Source organism: Cavenderia fasciculata, assembly GCF_000203815.1.
Source record: "Cavenderia fasciculata unplaced genomic scaffold Scf_Dfasci-G-o-80e12.f1-5, whole genome shotgun sequence".
NCBI lineage: Eukaryota > Evosea > Eumycetozoa > Acytosteliales > Cavenderiaceae > Cavenderia > Cavenderia fasciculata.
In genome coordinates this window covers 948,099-961,431 of record NW_004457735.1, presented here as the reverse complement: position 1 = coordinate 961,431, position 13,333 = coordinate 948,099, and the positions used below count along the sequence as shown (strand labels likewise).

Below are 13,333 nucleotides of genomic sequence, written 5' to 3'. Positions count from 1 at the left end.
AAACTCGGGTTTGGCTTGGTCAAGGGTGTTTTGGAGCTCGTGTCGTCGACCATCGACATTGCGGGTGCCGTCCTCGTCCCGCTGACCGACCTCGTCATTGACGACGTGGTCTTTAACTTGCAGGACCAGGTCATACCCGACCGCCTCACACTCGATGTCGGGTCAACTGTCACGGTTGGATCTGGCGGCCTCTCTCTCAGCACCGAGACCCGTGTCAATATTGAGACAGCCGGCCAAAACAACACACTCTACACCATCGTCTATAGTCCCGACCAGGCCATCCTCTGCGACGACACGGTCGTTGGCAACAGCTCCGACTACACCTTTCTCTGCGACAACCGACTCATCGCCGTCAAGTTTTCCAACTGCTCGCGCTTCCAGTGTCCATCCGAGCCAAACAGATGCGTCGACTCGGCCAACAACTGTCCAGTCAACAATGCATGTCCGCTCCCCAACTACAACTACACCTGCTGGAATGGTGAGTGCCACCAAAACATCACGACCTGTCCTTCCATGCCCCCCTGCGGAGCCAACAAAACAAGATGTGGTGACTCTTCCTGTGTCATTGATTCCTCGACCTGTCCAACCTGTACCAACGCCACTTGTCAACCATTCAAATACAACGGTTGTCCAATTGGCAAATACCAATGTTTATCAGGTAGTTGTGTTTCAAATTTAACAGAATGTTGTCAAAATTGTGGAATTGTAAGTTAAATCAAAACAAATCAAAGATTATTAGTATTAATATTAATTTATTTATTTTGATTTAGTTACCTACATATTTAAAGACAGTTGAAATTAAATCACCAATCAATTCAACCAAAGATTTCATTGTACCTATTATATCACAGATGGATAACAAGTTGGCTATTTACGGCTACATCATGTTCCCAGCCAACTTTTATGATTCCGAGATACAGGAATACGTACATTTAAAGCAAAGCGACGACTCTTATCTCGACACTATATCCGGTGGTTCTCTATTCAACATCACCTCCAACACTACTTTTAGAGAGTCTGTCAAAAGTTTGATTTTCGATATTACTCTTGGCAATTATTCATTATTTAAAAAATCAATTCAATTTGAATTAAAATCTTCATTCCAAAATGTATGTAATCAATTTATATAGATAAATATAAACAACAAACTTATTTATTTATTTATTATTTATTTTAGCAAAATCAAAGTTATTTATCATTTATTAATGAAACACAAAATGAATGGAAAATTGTTGGATCACAAGACAATGATGATGATATGAATAATGGAACTGCAACTATTCCATTGCCAGCAAGCAATGTTGTACGTTGTGGAAAACACTCCAATCATACTTGTGGCAACACATCACATTTTACAAACTTTGGAGTGTTGTTGTATATTGGCTCGGACAAGGGTTCCTCTGGAGGCAACAACAATGGTGGATCAAATGCCAATGGCGAGGAGATCTCAGAGGAAGGCAAGTGGATCAAAAAGGTTTTGGTACCTGTTTGCATTGCCGTCGGTGGTGCAGCCTTGGTGTCTGTCATTGTTGGATTTTTCGTAGCCAAGATTATTCGTCATGGTCGTCTCAAATATTGGTGGGCCTCTAGAGGTGCAAGCAGTGAACACATCAACCAAGACGCCGAATTAAGCGAGATATCAAACAAATAATAATAATAAAAATGGGACGATGATTAATCTCTCCTCCCTCATACTACTATTTATTTATTTTAAAACAAACAACAACAATCATCTCTGATGATCCTCTTTATTCCAACGGTGTGGTGAGGTCGATGACTTGTGATACTACATACTTTTTTTATATAATTTGATATTTAATTAATGGTCAATTTGAAAAATACAGATCATTTTTATTTATTTTATAATTGTTTCTTTTTTTTTTGTGGAAATCAAATCCTCCAGCTGGATGTGGTGTTATATATTTAATTAATTATAATTTGAGAATGTATTGCCTATTGGTTCACTCTAATATTGATTGAACCAATAAAGTCTATATGGAGAGATAGGTAATAAAAAAAAAAATTAGAATCAAAGTTTAAAAATGAATAAAAACCGTTTTCAACTTACTAGTACTCTGATTAGCTGCTCCATTAGAGATAGTGACAATGGCAGTATCAGCCATATTAGGTAATTCACCTGATATTTCATAAAGTTGAGAGTAAGAAATATCGGTAGGATTTGGGGTTTTTCGATTTTCTCTGTACATTTGGAATAGTTGGTAATAGGTTGGTTGGACATCACCCATTGCAACAAGGTATCTCTTATCAATCATTCCAAAGTCATGATCGCCGACTTTCAATTGGAAGGGATAAGTATTTGGGTGCGAGTTGTACATATGAATTCTGATTTTGAATCTCTGCCAATAATAACCATTTCCTGCGATCATAAAGGTAACATTGGACGATGGCAATATAACAGGGCACAGATAACCATCAATAGGATCCTGTTGTGTGTTGACATACATAGAGAGTAATTAAAGATATTAATAATCTGTGTGAAATCTATATAGATGCTATTGCTTAATCTTTTTTAAAACTCTAGAGTGAGTACATACAACATGATCATGAAGGACAGAGTTTGGATCACGATAAAAGATAGAGTCTGAGGGATCAACTGTGTACTCTTGGGTACCAGGGTTACTATCAGGACAGAGGGCAACAGGAGGCTTGAAGAGATATTTGGGGATGGTGGTGTCCAATATAATTCTCTTTAAATCCATGGGGTGTAAAACCAAATCCAAGTCATTGTTGCGACTAGCTAAAATGCAAGAGCCATCTGGGAGATTGACTGGATAGTTGCCAGTTTTTAAAATTTCATTGTATCTAAAATCACAATATGCATAATCTAGGTTGAATTGATAGATTCTTTGATGCAATTGTTGTGCAAGACCTATTACCTTTCCATCAGATGTTCTATATATGAGGGAATAACAATAATAATAATAATAATAGTATTAGTTTAAATGTGATTTAGAAAAGAAACAAATGGTTTTAATAATAATAATTACCCATTAATATATTCAGGAGTGAAACCCCAACCCTGTCCTTGGATAATACAATCCCTCATAAAAACTGCATAAAAGGAGACTGTCACTGTCAAAAGGTTGCCGAGTAGATGGGCATAGATAGGTTGAGAAAAGTTGATGATGGCTCCTTCTAAAGAATCCTTGTAGCTGAGAAATTGTGCTCTGATGTCACTCTTTAATTCATCATCGTCGAGCTGCAATAGGTGGGATGGAAGTACTCTTGACGATTTGGTAGGTTGGCCTAGTTTTGATTGATGTCTCGAAACAAAAATAGTCAAAAGATCGTTAAAGTTGTTCCCTCTATTTTGGATATCAAGAAATCTTGCTTGAGCATTCTGAGCTTCAGTTTGATCCAACCGTTGATTGATAAGTTTCTCGATTCTTTGATAAAGAGCAGCCATTTCAGCTTCGAAATCTTCCTGGCTAACGTATTTTGTTCCTGATGAAAAAAATGCATCCCAAATAACCTAAATAATAATAATAATAATAAATAAAGATTGAATATTAGATTTCAAACAATTGCAATGCTGTGCTGAGGTATTTCTATAGAATTATATTTACAGTAAAGCCAGCAGACAAAAACGATCCAATAACAGGGGTCATTCCAATAACACCACCAATCAAAGTTCCCAAATCAATCATGCTAAGCGTTGCATCACGGTCTAGATGGTTGATATCTTTGGATAAATCTGTGGTGGTACTGTTGTCCTTTAATTCCACTTGGGGAATTGAGTCATTACTGACTATACTTGATGTTGAATCTTTGGTTTCAACTAATGCTTCCATTATTATAACTTTGATTTAATATTATTACTATTACTTATTACTATTTCGTGCTTGCGTACCGTTCGTTTAAATAGGTTTCCAATTTTTTTTTAATTAATGGTTATAATTCTTTGGGGGATATTTTGATGTTGGGCTATATCTAGTTCCCAGCACACATGTGCCATATCAAATTGGTGTATCGCGATTTAGATCTTAGTGGTACACCATTAATTATTATCCAAAAACGAGCATACCTCCAGTATTAAAAAATCTTTTCGTAGAATGTTCCATGTGCAGACACAGCGATACCTTGCAAATTAAAAGCTTTTGTTTCCATTTTAGGAGTTTGTGACCTCAACAGAGGGTGCCACAAGAAATTGATTGGGTTGATATTTTTTTTGCAAAAAACCGTTTCGGTTTGCGTGTTGATTCCCCGTTGAATCATGGGAAGTTCACTGAGCCATAGACGAAGAAGCTAGAAAAAAAGAAATGGAATTAGATATTTTAATGCATTCTTTTGTTGTTGTTGTTGTTACTAATTTATTTATTGAACTAATAACTTGAGATAACCAGTTTTAATTCATCTTGCCAGAACTTCTTTTGATTTAAAGATAAAATATTTATATTATATATTTATAAATTGGAGCTTGTATGAATAAAAATTAAAAAGTGTATGATCGATCATAGCTACTGGTACTGTATCAATATTCAAGTTCTCATCGTTGTCTATTTAGTATTGGTGGTAATCTGATGTGAAACCCATAGGAGTCGGGTTGTTGTACATCTATAGATCTTGTCATTATTTGTTATCTCTGTATTTTCTTCATCCTCCTTTGCAATTGATCTCTCTCTCTCTCTCTCTCTCTTTGCCACTTGAATACACTCTTCATCTTCATCAATCATATACCTTTTGCACTATTAAGTCGCAAACTGATACAAGTAATCTATTCGACTATTTGAGGTTAATATAGCTTTGTGTATCTCTCTCTCTCCCACTTCCAATGATCTAGATACCTTAATATTAAGTCTTGATCAAGACAATTGTGATTTAGCTTTACACCATATTTTACTCTTCAAGATATGTACATAAATATACACGCACGCGATGATTCAAAGTGACACTTGTGAGCTTACAGTAATAAATAGAAAATTCATTTTATTTTATTTTATTTTATTTTTATATTAATAGCCAGCTAGAGAAAGAATTAAAGAGAGTAGAGATCTGATATGTCTGAATAGTCATTGGAACAATTAAAGTAGATAAATCTATGTATGTATTATTTATTGTGAGCGGGGAGGTAAAATTATTTTTAGGTCAAAAGGTGTGTGCAGGCACGTCAGCAGATGAGATTCTCCTCCTCCTCCCCAATCGAATCGAATGCATTCTCGAAAAGATCGAGCAAGAGGCGTACGCGCGCGCCCAATCAACGTCGCTCACCCCTCACCCACCCATCTCTCTCGCACAAGGAAGACTACTGCCACGACGGGCTCCTCCCTGAAATTGGATTGAATTCGATTGCGTCGCAACTGAAACAACAATGGTTGGTGATGGGGGCAAAGCATGCGGCTTCATTCAGTCAAACAAACACACAAAGAAAGTACAATCTCTCTGTCACGAAAAAATCAAAAAATTAAAAAAGCACACAAATTCAATTTAAAATAGTAGTACTTGTCTTTTGCTTTACTTTATTCCCCTCAGATATATATCAAACTACAAAAAGAGAGAGCTCAGCTTGGCTTGGTCACATTATCATCATCGACATCATCATCATCATCACAAAAGAGAACTATATAGTACTACTTACTCTTGCAGTCGTACAATCATTCAATTAAATTAGGGTGTGTTGTCAAAGAGATTGAACAGGACAAGACAAGTCGATAACAACTAGAGTGTAGGACTACTTATTCATACTTATACCATTACTATTACTATTACTATTACTACTAGTTAGGCGATTTAATATCATCAAGTACACACAAGTAGTAGCAAAAGGAGAGAGGACTTGCAAAGGGTTTGTTGTTGTCTTTGTGCTTACAAACCTCTCTCCAGGTCACTTCCCCAACCCATCTTCTTCCACAAGAGAGAGAGAGAACAACGGTCCCCCCCAATCTTTCACAACAACAACAATAGAGAGCGATCAATAAGAAACAAATATCAAACCACGCGAGAAAGAGAGGATGACATCCATAGATACGTTACCACTAGCGACGACACCTACCACAACAACGACAACCACAACAACAATCATGACTACAACAAAGAACCCTTCATCCAACGACTCACCACCGTTATCATCAGCATCTACAACAACAACCACAATCATTGCAGCTTCCTCATCATCATCAACAACAACTCCTACTTCATCTTCATCTTCATCATCCGCCGCTGCCGCCACTTCATCATCATCATCCTCTACAGCACATCGTCGAACACATTCTAGGAATATTAGCATTGGTGGTGGAAAGAACGTAGCTACCTTGCATGACTATTCCTTTTCATATCTATCTAAACAACCTAATAATAATAACAACAACAACAACAACCTACAACAACTAGAAGAACAACCGAAACAAAAGTCAACAAAGCAATCGAGTAATATTACACCTCATAAAGGGGTAAGTCATTCATATATATATATATTACATACATCTCATCATTGACATACGACTAAACTCCTCCTCTCATTTAGGCAACCATTAAAATCACAAGAGATCTATTACAACTTTATAAAATATGTAATCCCAAGTTTAGTTATATATCGACATTGAATCCACGAAGAGTATTAACGCATCCATCCGAAGGAGTATCTAATTTTGGTCATGATAATGGAAACTCTGATTTGATCATTTATGTTGGAGATATTATTGGTTCAAATTATAATCAAAGGTATAATTCTATATTATTATATAGATATGTATATATCTCATAATCATTAACATATATAATATTATTCTACTTTTAGATTTAAAGTATTGGATTCACTTGGACAAGGAACATTTGGACAAGTTGTAAAGTGTCAAAACATAGATACAAATGAATTGGTGGCAGTCAAGATATTAAAAAACAAACCTGCATATCACCATCAAGGTGGTATAGAAGTGCAAATGTTAAGATTGGTAAGGAGTTTAATTTATCCAAATACTCTACATAGAAGATCAATGGTTTATTAACAGAGATCCCTTCTTTTTTTATTTATTCATTTATTTAGTTAAACACTCAATATGATCCTGAAGACAAATCCAATTTATTAAGATTATTGGATGATTTCATATTCCAGGATCATTTATGTATAGTGTTTGAATTGTTAAGCGTTAATCTTTTCGAATTGATCAAACAAAATAACTTTAGAGGATTATCAACCAATCTCATCAAAGTATTTCTTATTCAAATTTTGGATGCACTTGTTGTTTTATCAAGAGCCAATATGATTCATTGTGATTTAAAACCAGAAAATATATTACTTCAATCGTATGTCAAAACATTAAACAAAGTGTAGAACCGTTAATACTTATTAATTGATACTTTTTATTATTATTTTTTTTAGTGTCAATTCACCAAATATTAAATTAATTGATTTTGGATCAGCATGTTTTGAAAACAATACAGTTTATACATACATACAATCGAGACATTATAGATCACCAGAAGTGTTGACAAATGTTGGATATACAGGTTCAATAGATATTTGGTCGTTGGGATGCATATCGGCAGAACTCTTTTTAGGATTACCATTGTTCCCAGGTACCTCTGAATATAACCAAATATGTAGAATCATTGATATGAAAGGTTCTTTTTCACAGGAACTATTGGATACTGGAAAAAATACACTTCACTATTTTAATAGATCGATTGAAAATGGAAAAACTGTCTATACTTTAAAAACTGAAGAAGAATATTCAAGAGTAAGAGAGAAAGAGAGAGAAAAGAATATCGGATAAACATTCTAATACAAAAATTTAATTTTAGGAAACAAATCAAACATTACCACAATCAAAGAAATATTTTAATTATAAAACGCTACCAGATATCATTCAAAATTATACTTTTAAGAAAAATATATCTCCTTTGGAACTTGAAAAAGGTATAAATAATTAAATAGAATCTAATATAATAATATAAATATTAATATTCTTTTTTTTTATTTTTAGAAAAACAAAATAGATTAGTTTTTACAGATTTTGTTAGTGGTTTATTAAATTTAAATCCAAATGAAAGATGGACAGCAGCACAAGCTAGAGATCATCCATTTATTACTGGTGCGACATATACAGGCCCATTTATACCAGATCCAGCAAAGAAAAGAGTTGTTTCAACACCTCCAAGACCAATACATCTTACACCTCAATACCATGGAATCGGTGGAGGAGCAGGGTCTTCACAGCAGGCAGCTGGTAGCTTTGGCAAGAAGCTTAGTATGGGTATCCCGATTGGATCGCTCAAACAAATGTCAAACGATCAATACAATTTCCCAGAATCCTATTCACCTCGTGGACTATATGGTGCCAACCCGTATAATGCCAACCCAACAACAGCATCTTTGGCTTTGGGTCAAAGCCCTTCGCTGTTTGGTGGTAATCCAACCTACTATTTGATGGGAGGTGGGGCTGGAAGTGCAGGTGGTGCATCGACACCAGGCTACTTTCCAAATAGTTGGGGTGATGGCCTCAGTACAATGGTCAATAGCAAGCGTGGTAGATCAAAGAGTGATGCTCCAACAGGTCAAAATAATAATAACAATAATAATAATAATAACTATCAGCAGCAGCAACAACAACAACAACACATGTTACCACATATAATGAGTGGAAGTTCTGGTAATGATCTACTTCCGCCGGTAGAGAATGATGGCAATGGTGGTGGATTGGCTTCATCATCTTCATCATCGTATCAACTTGGCGATAATGACAAACCTCCCATTTATCCACTCAACTCACCACAGAGAAAGCGGTCACAGTCGGGTCATGTGCAGCAGCAACAACAAGATCCATATGGAGGGTATCCCCCACCACCCATCACTTTTATTCCTCGCATACATCTTGATCATGGTGTTCCACCATCGCATTACAACAATTCAAATAGATTTAGATCGCATAGTTATGGCGACCAACAATACCAGCAACAACAATATCAACAAATGCAACAGCAACATCAACAACAACAACAACAACAGATGAACAATTTAAAGATACACAATTCCCCAACCTTGTTGCAACATTCTGCTCCTCAGATTTTCGAGCACCCACATCACTATGGAAGATACCATCATCAACAACATATGCAGCAACAACACCAAATGATTGGGCAGTCACCACCTTCCCACTCACCTCCTATCCCACAGTCTCCTCACCAACACTTTACATCGCACAGCGTTCCACTCACCCCACAGCTGCTGTCGAGCCAGCCCCCCTCCTCATCTGTCGCGGCCATGATGCAAGACCCCACGCTCAGCCCCGCGCTCATGTCTCTGGGAGGCGACAACTTGATTTACGATCGATCACCATCCGAGGAAATGTTGTTCCCACTCGAGGTGACTCCACAACTAACTTCACAGCAACAAAAGCAACAAAATGGTGGTGGAAATCAAAACTCTAGTCCTGTGGGCAATCGGTATCAGCAACAGCAACAACAGCATCAACATTACAACAACAACAACAATAATAATAATGGTGGTGGTTGGAAGATGGATGACATGGCAAGTGGATTTAATGGATTACAAATTGGCGACGGTAGTGCACCCGGAAATTGGATTCCATCTAGTCCCTACATGATTCCTCCGTTTTCGATCCAAGGATCAAATGACGGCTCCTCCTATGACGATCCGTCGATCATTGGATTCAGCCCGTACGTCACGCCAATGGACTACCGCAGACAACAAATATTTCAATCGCCTCCCTCGTCGTACAACAGTAATAGTGGTGCCATGGGTGGTGGCAGCTTTAAACAGTCACCTCCCACCTCTAATCGAACCTTTAACGAATTAAACTCTAGCTCATCTAACCTTACATTTACTAATAACAACAATAACAGCTCGAATCAACATTACCATAGCTTCAACAACAACACCAACAATTTTAACAATCATTTCTCAACATCCCATCCACACTCTAATTATTCCGCACCTTCCAAATCAAACCAACCCCAACTTTTACAACAATCACCTCCAACAAACTTTGGAATTTCAGCTGGTCTACAACAACATCAACAACAGCAGCAGCAGCAACAACAACCAAACAAAACCATTAAAAACAGGCCAAGAAATGATGCCTTTTCAAGGACTTCTCCTCCTTCTACCAGATCATTGCAGCATCAATCACCAAGTAAATCAATGTCTTTCCAACAACAACAACAACAACAACAACCTCAACAATCAACACTTTCACCAAATACACCACCTTTTATTCCTCAATCACATACACAACAACAACAACTTTATAATATTCATTCAAAGGAAAGAACTGAAATTTTACATCAACAACAACAACATCAACATCAACAACATCAACAACTTCAACAACAACAACAACAACATCTCCAGCAATTTCAACAAAAACAACAACAACAACAAACTTTACAGCAACAACAACAACAACAAAATTTACAGCAACAACAACAAATTGATGATCAAAATCAAGCCAATAATCAGAATAGAAAGCTTTTCATTGGAACTTTTAGGGATACTTCGTCACCTCCATAAACAAATAAACTAAACTATGATATGTTGTTTAATGGCAAATAATAGATATTTAGATCTAAAATGGAGCAATGATTCCTCTTGATTTATTCTTTTTTTGTGAGGCAATAAATGTAAATAATACATGTGTGAAAATAAATTATTTAAAATAAATGTGATTGATGAATCTTGTATTAAAAGAGATGTGTAGAGGGTAGCCCACTCAATTGGTATTTCTTTTCTTGAGTATTTCGTTATTCTTTAACATTGTTTGGTAGGTTTCCTCTGAGATGACACGAAATAATGGTTTGGATGTTGTGTTTGATGAATTATTTCCATTTTCTTGGTAGCATGTTAGACACAAATGATTACATGTTCTTTGTGAGTAATGGATTGGCATATTATTTATGGGGTCATCATCACCATAAATCTCTTCTGTTGGTTCCGATGTGTTATAATTAACTATACTTAGTATATTGTTATTACGATCTATGTGACTCTTGCAAGAATTATTATTTACATTACTAGTAGAATTGGAATTGGAAATAGTACTCTTAGTATTGGTAATACTAGTACTAGTATTGGTAATAGTACTAGAATTGGAAATACCAGTACTAGTATTGGTAATAATACCAGTACTAGTATTAACCAAATCCTTTTCACCTTTGGGTGATGTTGAAGAAGGAATTATTGGAGGAGAGGTATTATTATTTTGTTCAACAATAGGATTATTATTATTATTATTATTATTATTAGTGTTTCTATGATTTAATTTCTTAATGTTAATGTTAATGGTATTGTTGATATGATTGTCGATATGATTTTTTGTATTTAATTCCTTAATGTTAATGTTATTGTTGATATGATTGTCGATATGATTGTCAATGTTGATATGATTGTTAATGTTGGTTTTATGATTGATAAACATAAAAGTATTGGTTGGGTTTAGAGGTTGTTGAGTTGTATTTCGAGAATGAGCATTTGGAATATAGAATTGATCAATCAAGGTATTTATTTGGGCCGTAACACCGACTGGTAACGGTGGAATAGGAGAGCATGATTGGTGTGTCTTTGAGGATTTATGCATCGAACTCTCCCAACCGCTTTGAATCAAAGACTCTAAAGAAAGGGTTTCATTCAGTTCTGCATTGTTTCTCTTGTAGTTCTTGTCTTTGTCTCTTGTCATTTGTTACAACATTCAATTCACATAATTATACTGTATATTTGAATAGAATAGAAAAAGAGATAGTTTAGATATATATAGGTCAATGAAATAGATAAAGAAGGAATGATGGAAATAAAGAAAGAAAGAAACTTGCTAACTTGGTTGTGTGTTCGATTGTTGATAATATTATTGTTTAGACATGAGTGAAAACCTATTTTAAAAATAAAAGAAATCTTTTCCCCATCCCGAATTATAAAAATTAAATTAAATTCAAACAATTAATTGTTTTGCAACCTATTTAAAACTAAAAATTAATATCTCGAGGCACCTCATAAATAAGAATGAAAGAAAGATATGAGTAGATTAATCAAACATGAACTGATTGATTGATCAATCAGGTCAGATATGAACCGTAGTACTACCTACCCCCCCCCCCCCCTCCACTAAATTTCACAACCCCCTCATCCATCAACCCACCCTCCAGAAAGTTACTGTTTGATTGATCATAAGATGGGGTGGTGTGGGGATCGCGAACATAATATAATACAAACATCCATCCATTGATTGTTGTGTTAATATCACACAATTAATGTGTTTTTTATGTTTTGATTTGGTGATAGATGAAAAAATGAAGAATTAATCCCCTGTAATATATCATCAACAACAATACAAGCAGCGGAGGGTATTGTTATTGCTCGCTACCAAAATTTTATTCCAATACAACAGGAATTCTTTTAGTGGCATCATCATCCATCAAATTAATTGTAAAGAGGAGTCTTTACAACAAAATTATTATTATTTCTTTCTTTTTTTTTCCTCCACTCATTCGCTTTGTTCCCCTCAAAATAGGTCACCTCCTCTATCAACTCTTACTTACTTGTTTAATTACTTATTCATTCCTCCCTAAAAATCACCTAGATTCCTGTATTTTTTGAATACATTATACAATCCCTTATTTTATTTTATTAATTTTTCCCTCAATTAATTATTATTTCTATTCATTGCTCTCTCTCGATGTCATCAACCTTTTCAACACCAAATTTCCATTCATCACCAGCTGTTATTAAACCTCATCACAATAACATTGCTGATGTTTTAGAGTTCGATGTAGCGGAATGGTCAAGAGATGATGTTTATCAATGGTGTCTTGGTAATCAGCAAGGACATTTGTATGCCCAAGTAATGTTTGTCAATTTAATCGACGGGTTTGCACTGCTTGCACTATCCTATGATAAATTAATTGTCTCTCCATTCAATTTAAATGGTGGGTTGGCTTTCAACTTGGTTAGAGATATCGAATTATTAAGAGAAAATAGAAATGTTGGTATGTACAATAAAATTTTACTTGTTTCCAATAATAAATATTCATTCATTCTAACACTAATCTATTTATAAACATTCACAGGATTCTTTCAAAAATTATCAGATTTCTTTAGTTATGGATACAATAGTATTGAAAGATACAGTAATGGATTTAAATATGCAAAAGTAGAGGAAACTACTCCTCTTTTATTAAGTGATGATGGTAGTTCACCATCATCATAGTAGGAATTAATTATTAATCTTAATAATAATAATAATAATAATTAAAATATATGTAAATAAACAATAAATAAATAATAATAATAAAAAGTTAGTTATTTTTGATCAAGGCAAAAAAAAGAGAACAAAGAGAAGGAGCATTGATTCATAAATAGTACTATTTG

The 13,333-nt window shown here is 35.1% G+C and overlaps 6 protein-coding genes across 6 annotated transcripts; 3 read left to right on the top strand and 3 right to left on the bottom strand.

Moving 5' to 3' along the window:
• Positions 1-162: 162 nt before the first annotated feature.
• On the bottom strand, positions 163-832 carry DFA_05205 (uncharacterized protein; the record flags this gene model as incomplete). The annotated part of the gene is made up of 2 exons (XM_004360869.1): positions 163-557; positions 775-832. 2 exons carry the CDS (start codon positions 830-832, stop codon positions 163-165), a joined length of 453 nt encoding a protein of 150 aa, XP_004360926.1.
• A 52-nt stretch (positions 833-884) lies between these two features.
• On the top strand, positions 885-1,651 carry DFA_05204 (uncharacterized protein; the record flags this gene model as incomplete). The annotated part of the gene is made up of 2 exons (XM_004360868.1): positions 885-1,109; positions 1,178-1,651. The coding sequence occupies 2 exons, from the start codon at positions 885-887 to the stop codon at positions 1,649-1,651; spliced, it is 699 nt and encodes a 232-aa protein (XP_004360925.1).
• Positions 1,652-1,953: 302 nt separating this feature from the next.
• Positions 1,954-3,812, bottom strand: DFA_05203 (N-terminal delta endotoxin domain-containing protein; the record flags this gene model as incomplete). Its single annotated transcript, XM_004360867.1, has 6 exons — positions 1,954-1,991; positions 2,069-2,357; positions 2,556-2,913; positions 3,009-3,220; positions 3,353-3,493; positions 3,588-3,812. The coding sequence occupies 6 exons, from the start codon at positions 3,810-3,812 to the stop codon at positions 1,954-1,956; spliced, it is 1,263 nt and encodes a 420-aa protein (XP_004360924.1).
• A 2,157-nt stretch (positions 3,813-5,969) lies between these two features.
• On the top strand, positions 5,970-10,486 carry yakA (protein serine/threonine kinase; the record flags this gene model as incomplete). Its single annotated transcript, XM_004360866.1, has 7 exons — positions 5,970-6,407; positions 6,482-6,678; positions 6,755-6,953; positions 7,001-7,260; positions 7,337-7,694; positions 7,759-7,873; positions 7,941-10,486. The coding sequence occupies 7 exons, from the start codon at positions 5,970-5,972 to the stop codon at positions 10,484-10,486; spliced, it is 4,113 nt and encodes a 1,370-aa protein (XP_004360923.1).
• Positions 10,487-10,685: 199 nt separating this feature from the next.
• Positions 10,686-11,648, bottom strand: DFA_05201 (uncharacterized protein; the record flags this gene model as incomplete). Its single annotated transcript, XM_004360865.1, has 1 exon — positions 10,686-11,648. The coding sequence occupies one exon, from the start codon at positions 11,646-11,648 to the stop codon at positions 10,686-10,688; it is 963 nt and encodes a 320-aa protein (XP_004360922.1).
• A 993-nt stretch (positions 11,649-12,641) lies between these two features.
• On the top strand, positions 12,642-13,172 carry DFA_05200 (uncharacterized protein; the record flags this gene model as incomplete). Its single annotated transcript, XM_004360864.1, has 2 exons — positions 12,642-12,951; positions 13,054-13,172. The coding sequence occupies 2 exons, from the start codon at positions 12,642-12,644 to the stop codon at positions 13,170-13,172; spliced, it is 429 nt and encodes a 142-aa protein (XP_004360921.1).
• Between the last annotated feature and the right edge of the window lie 161 nt (positions 13,173-13,333).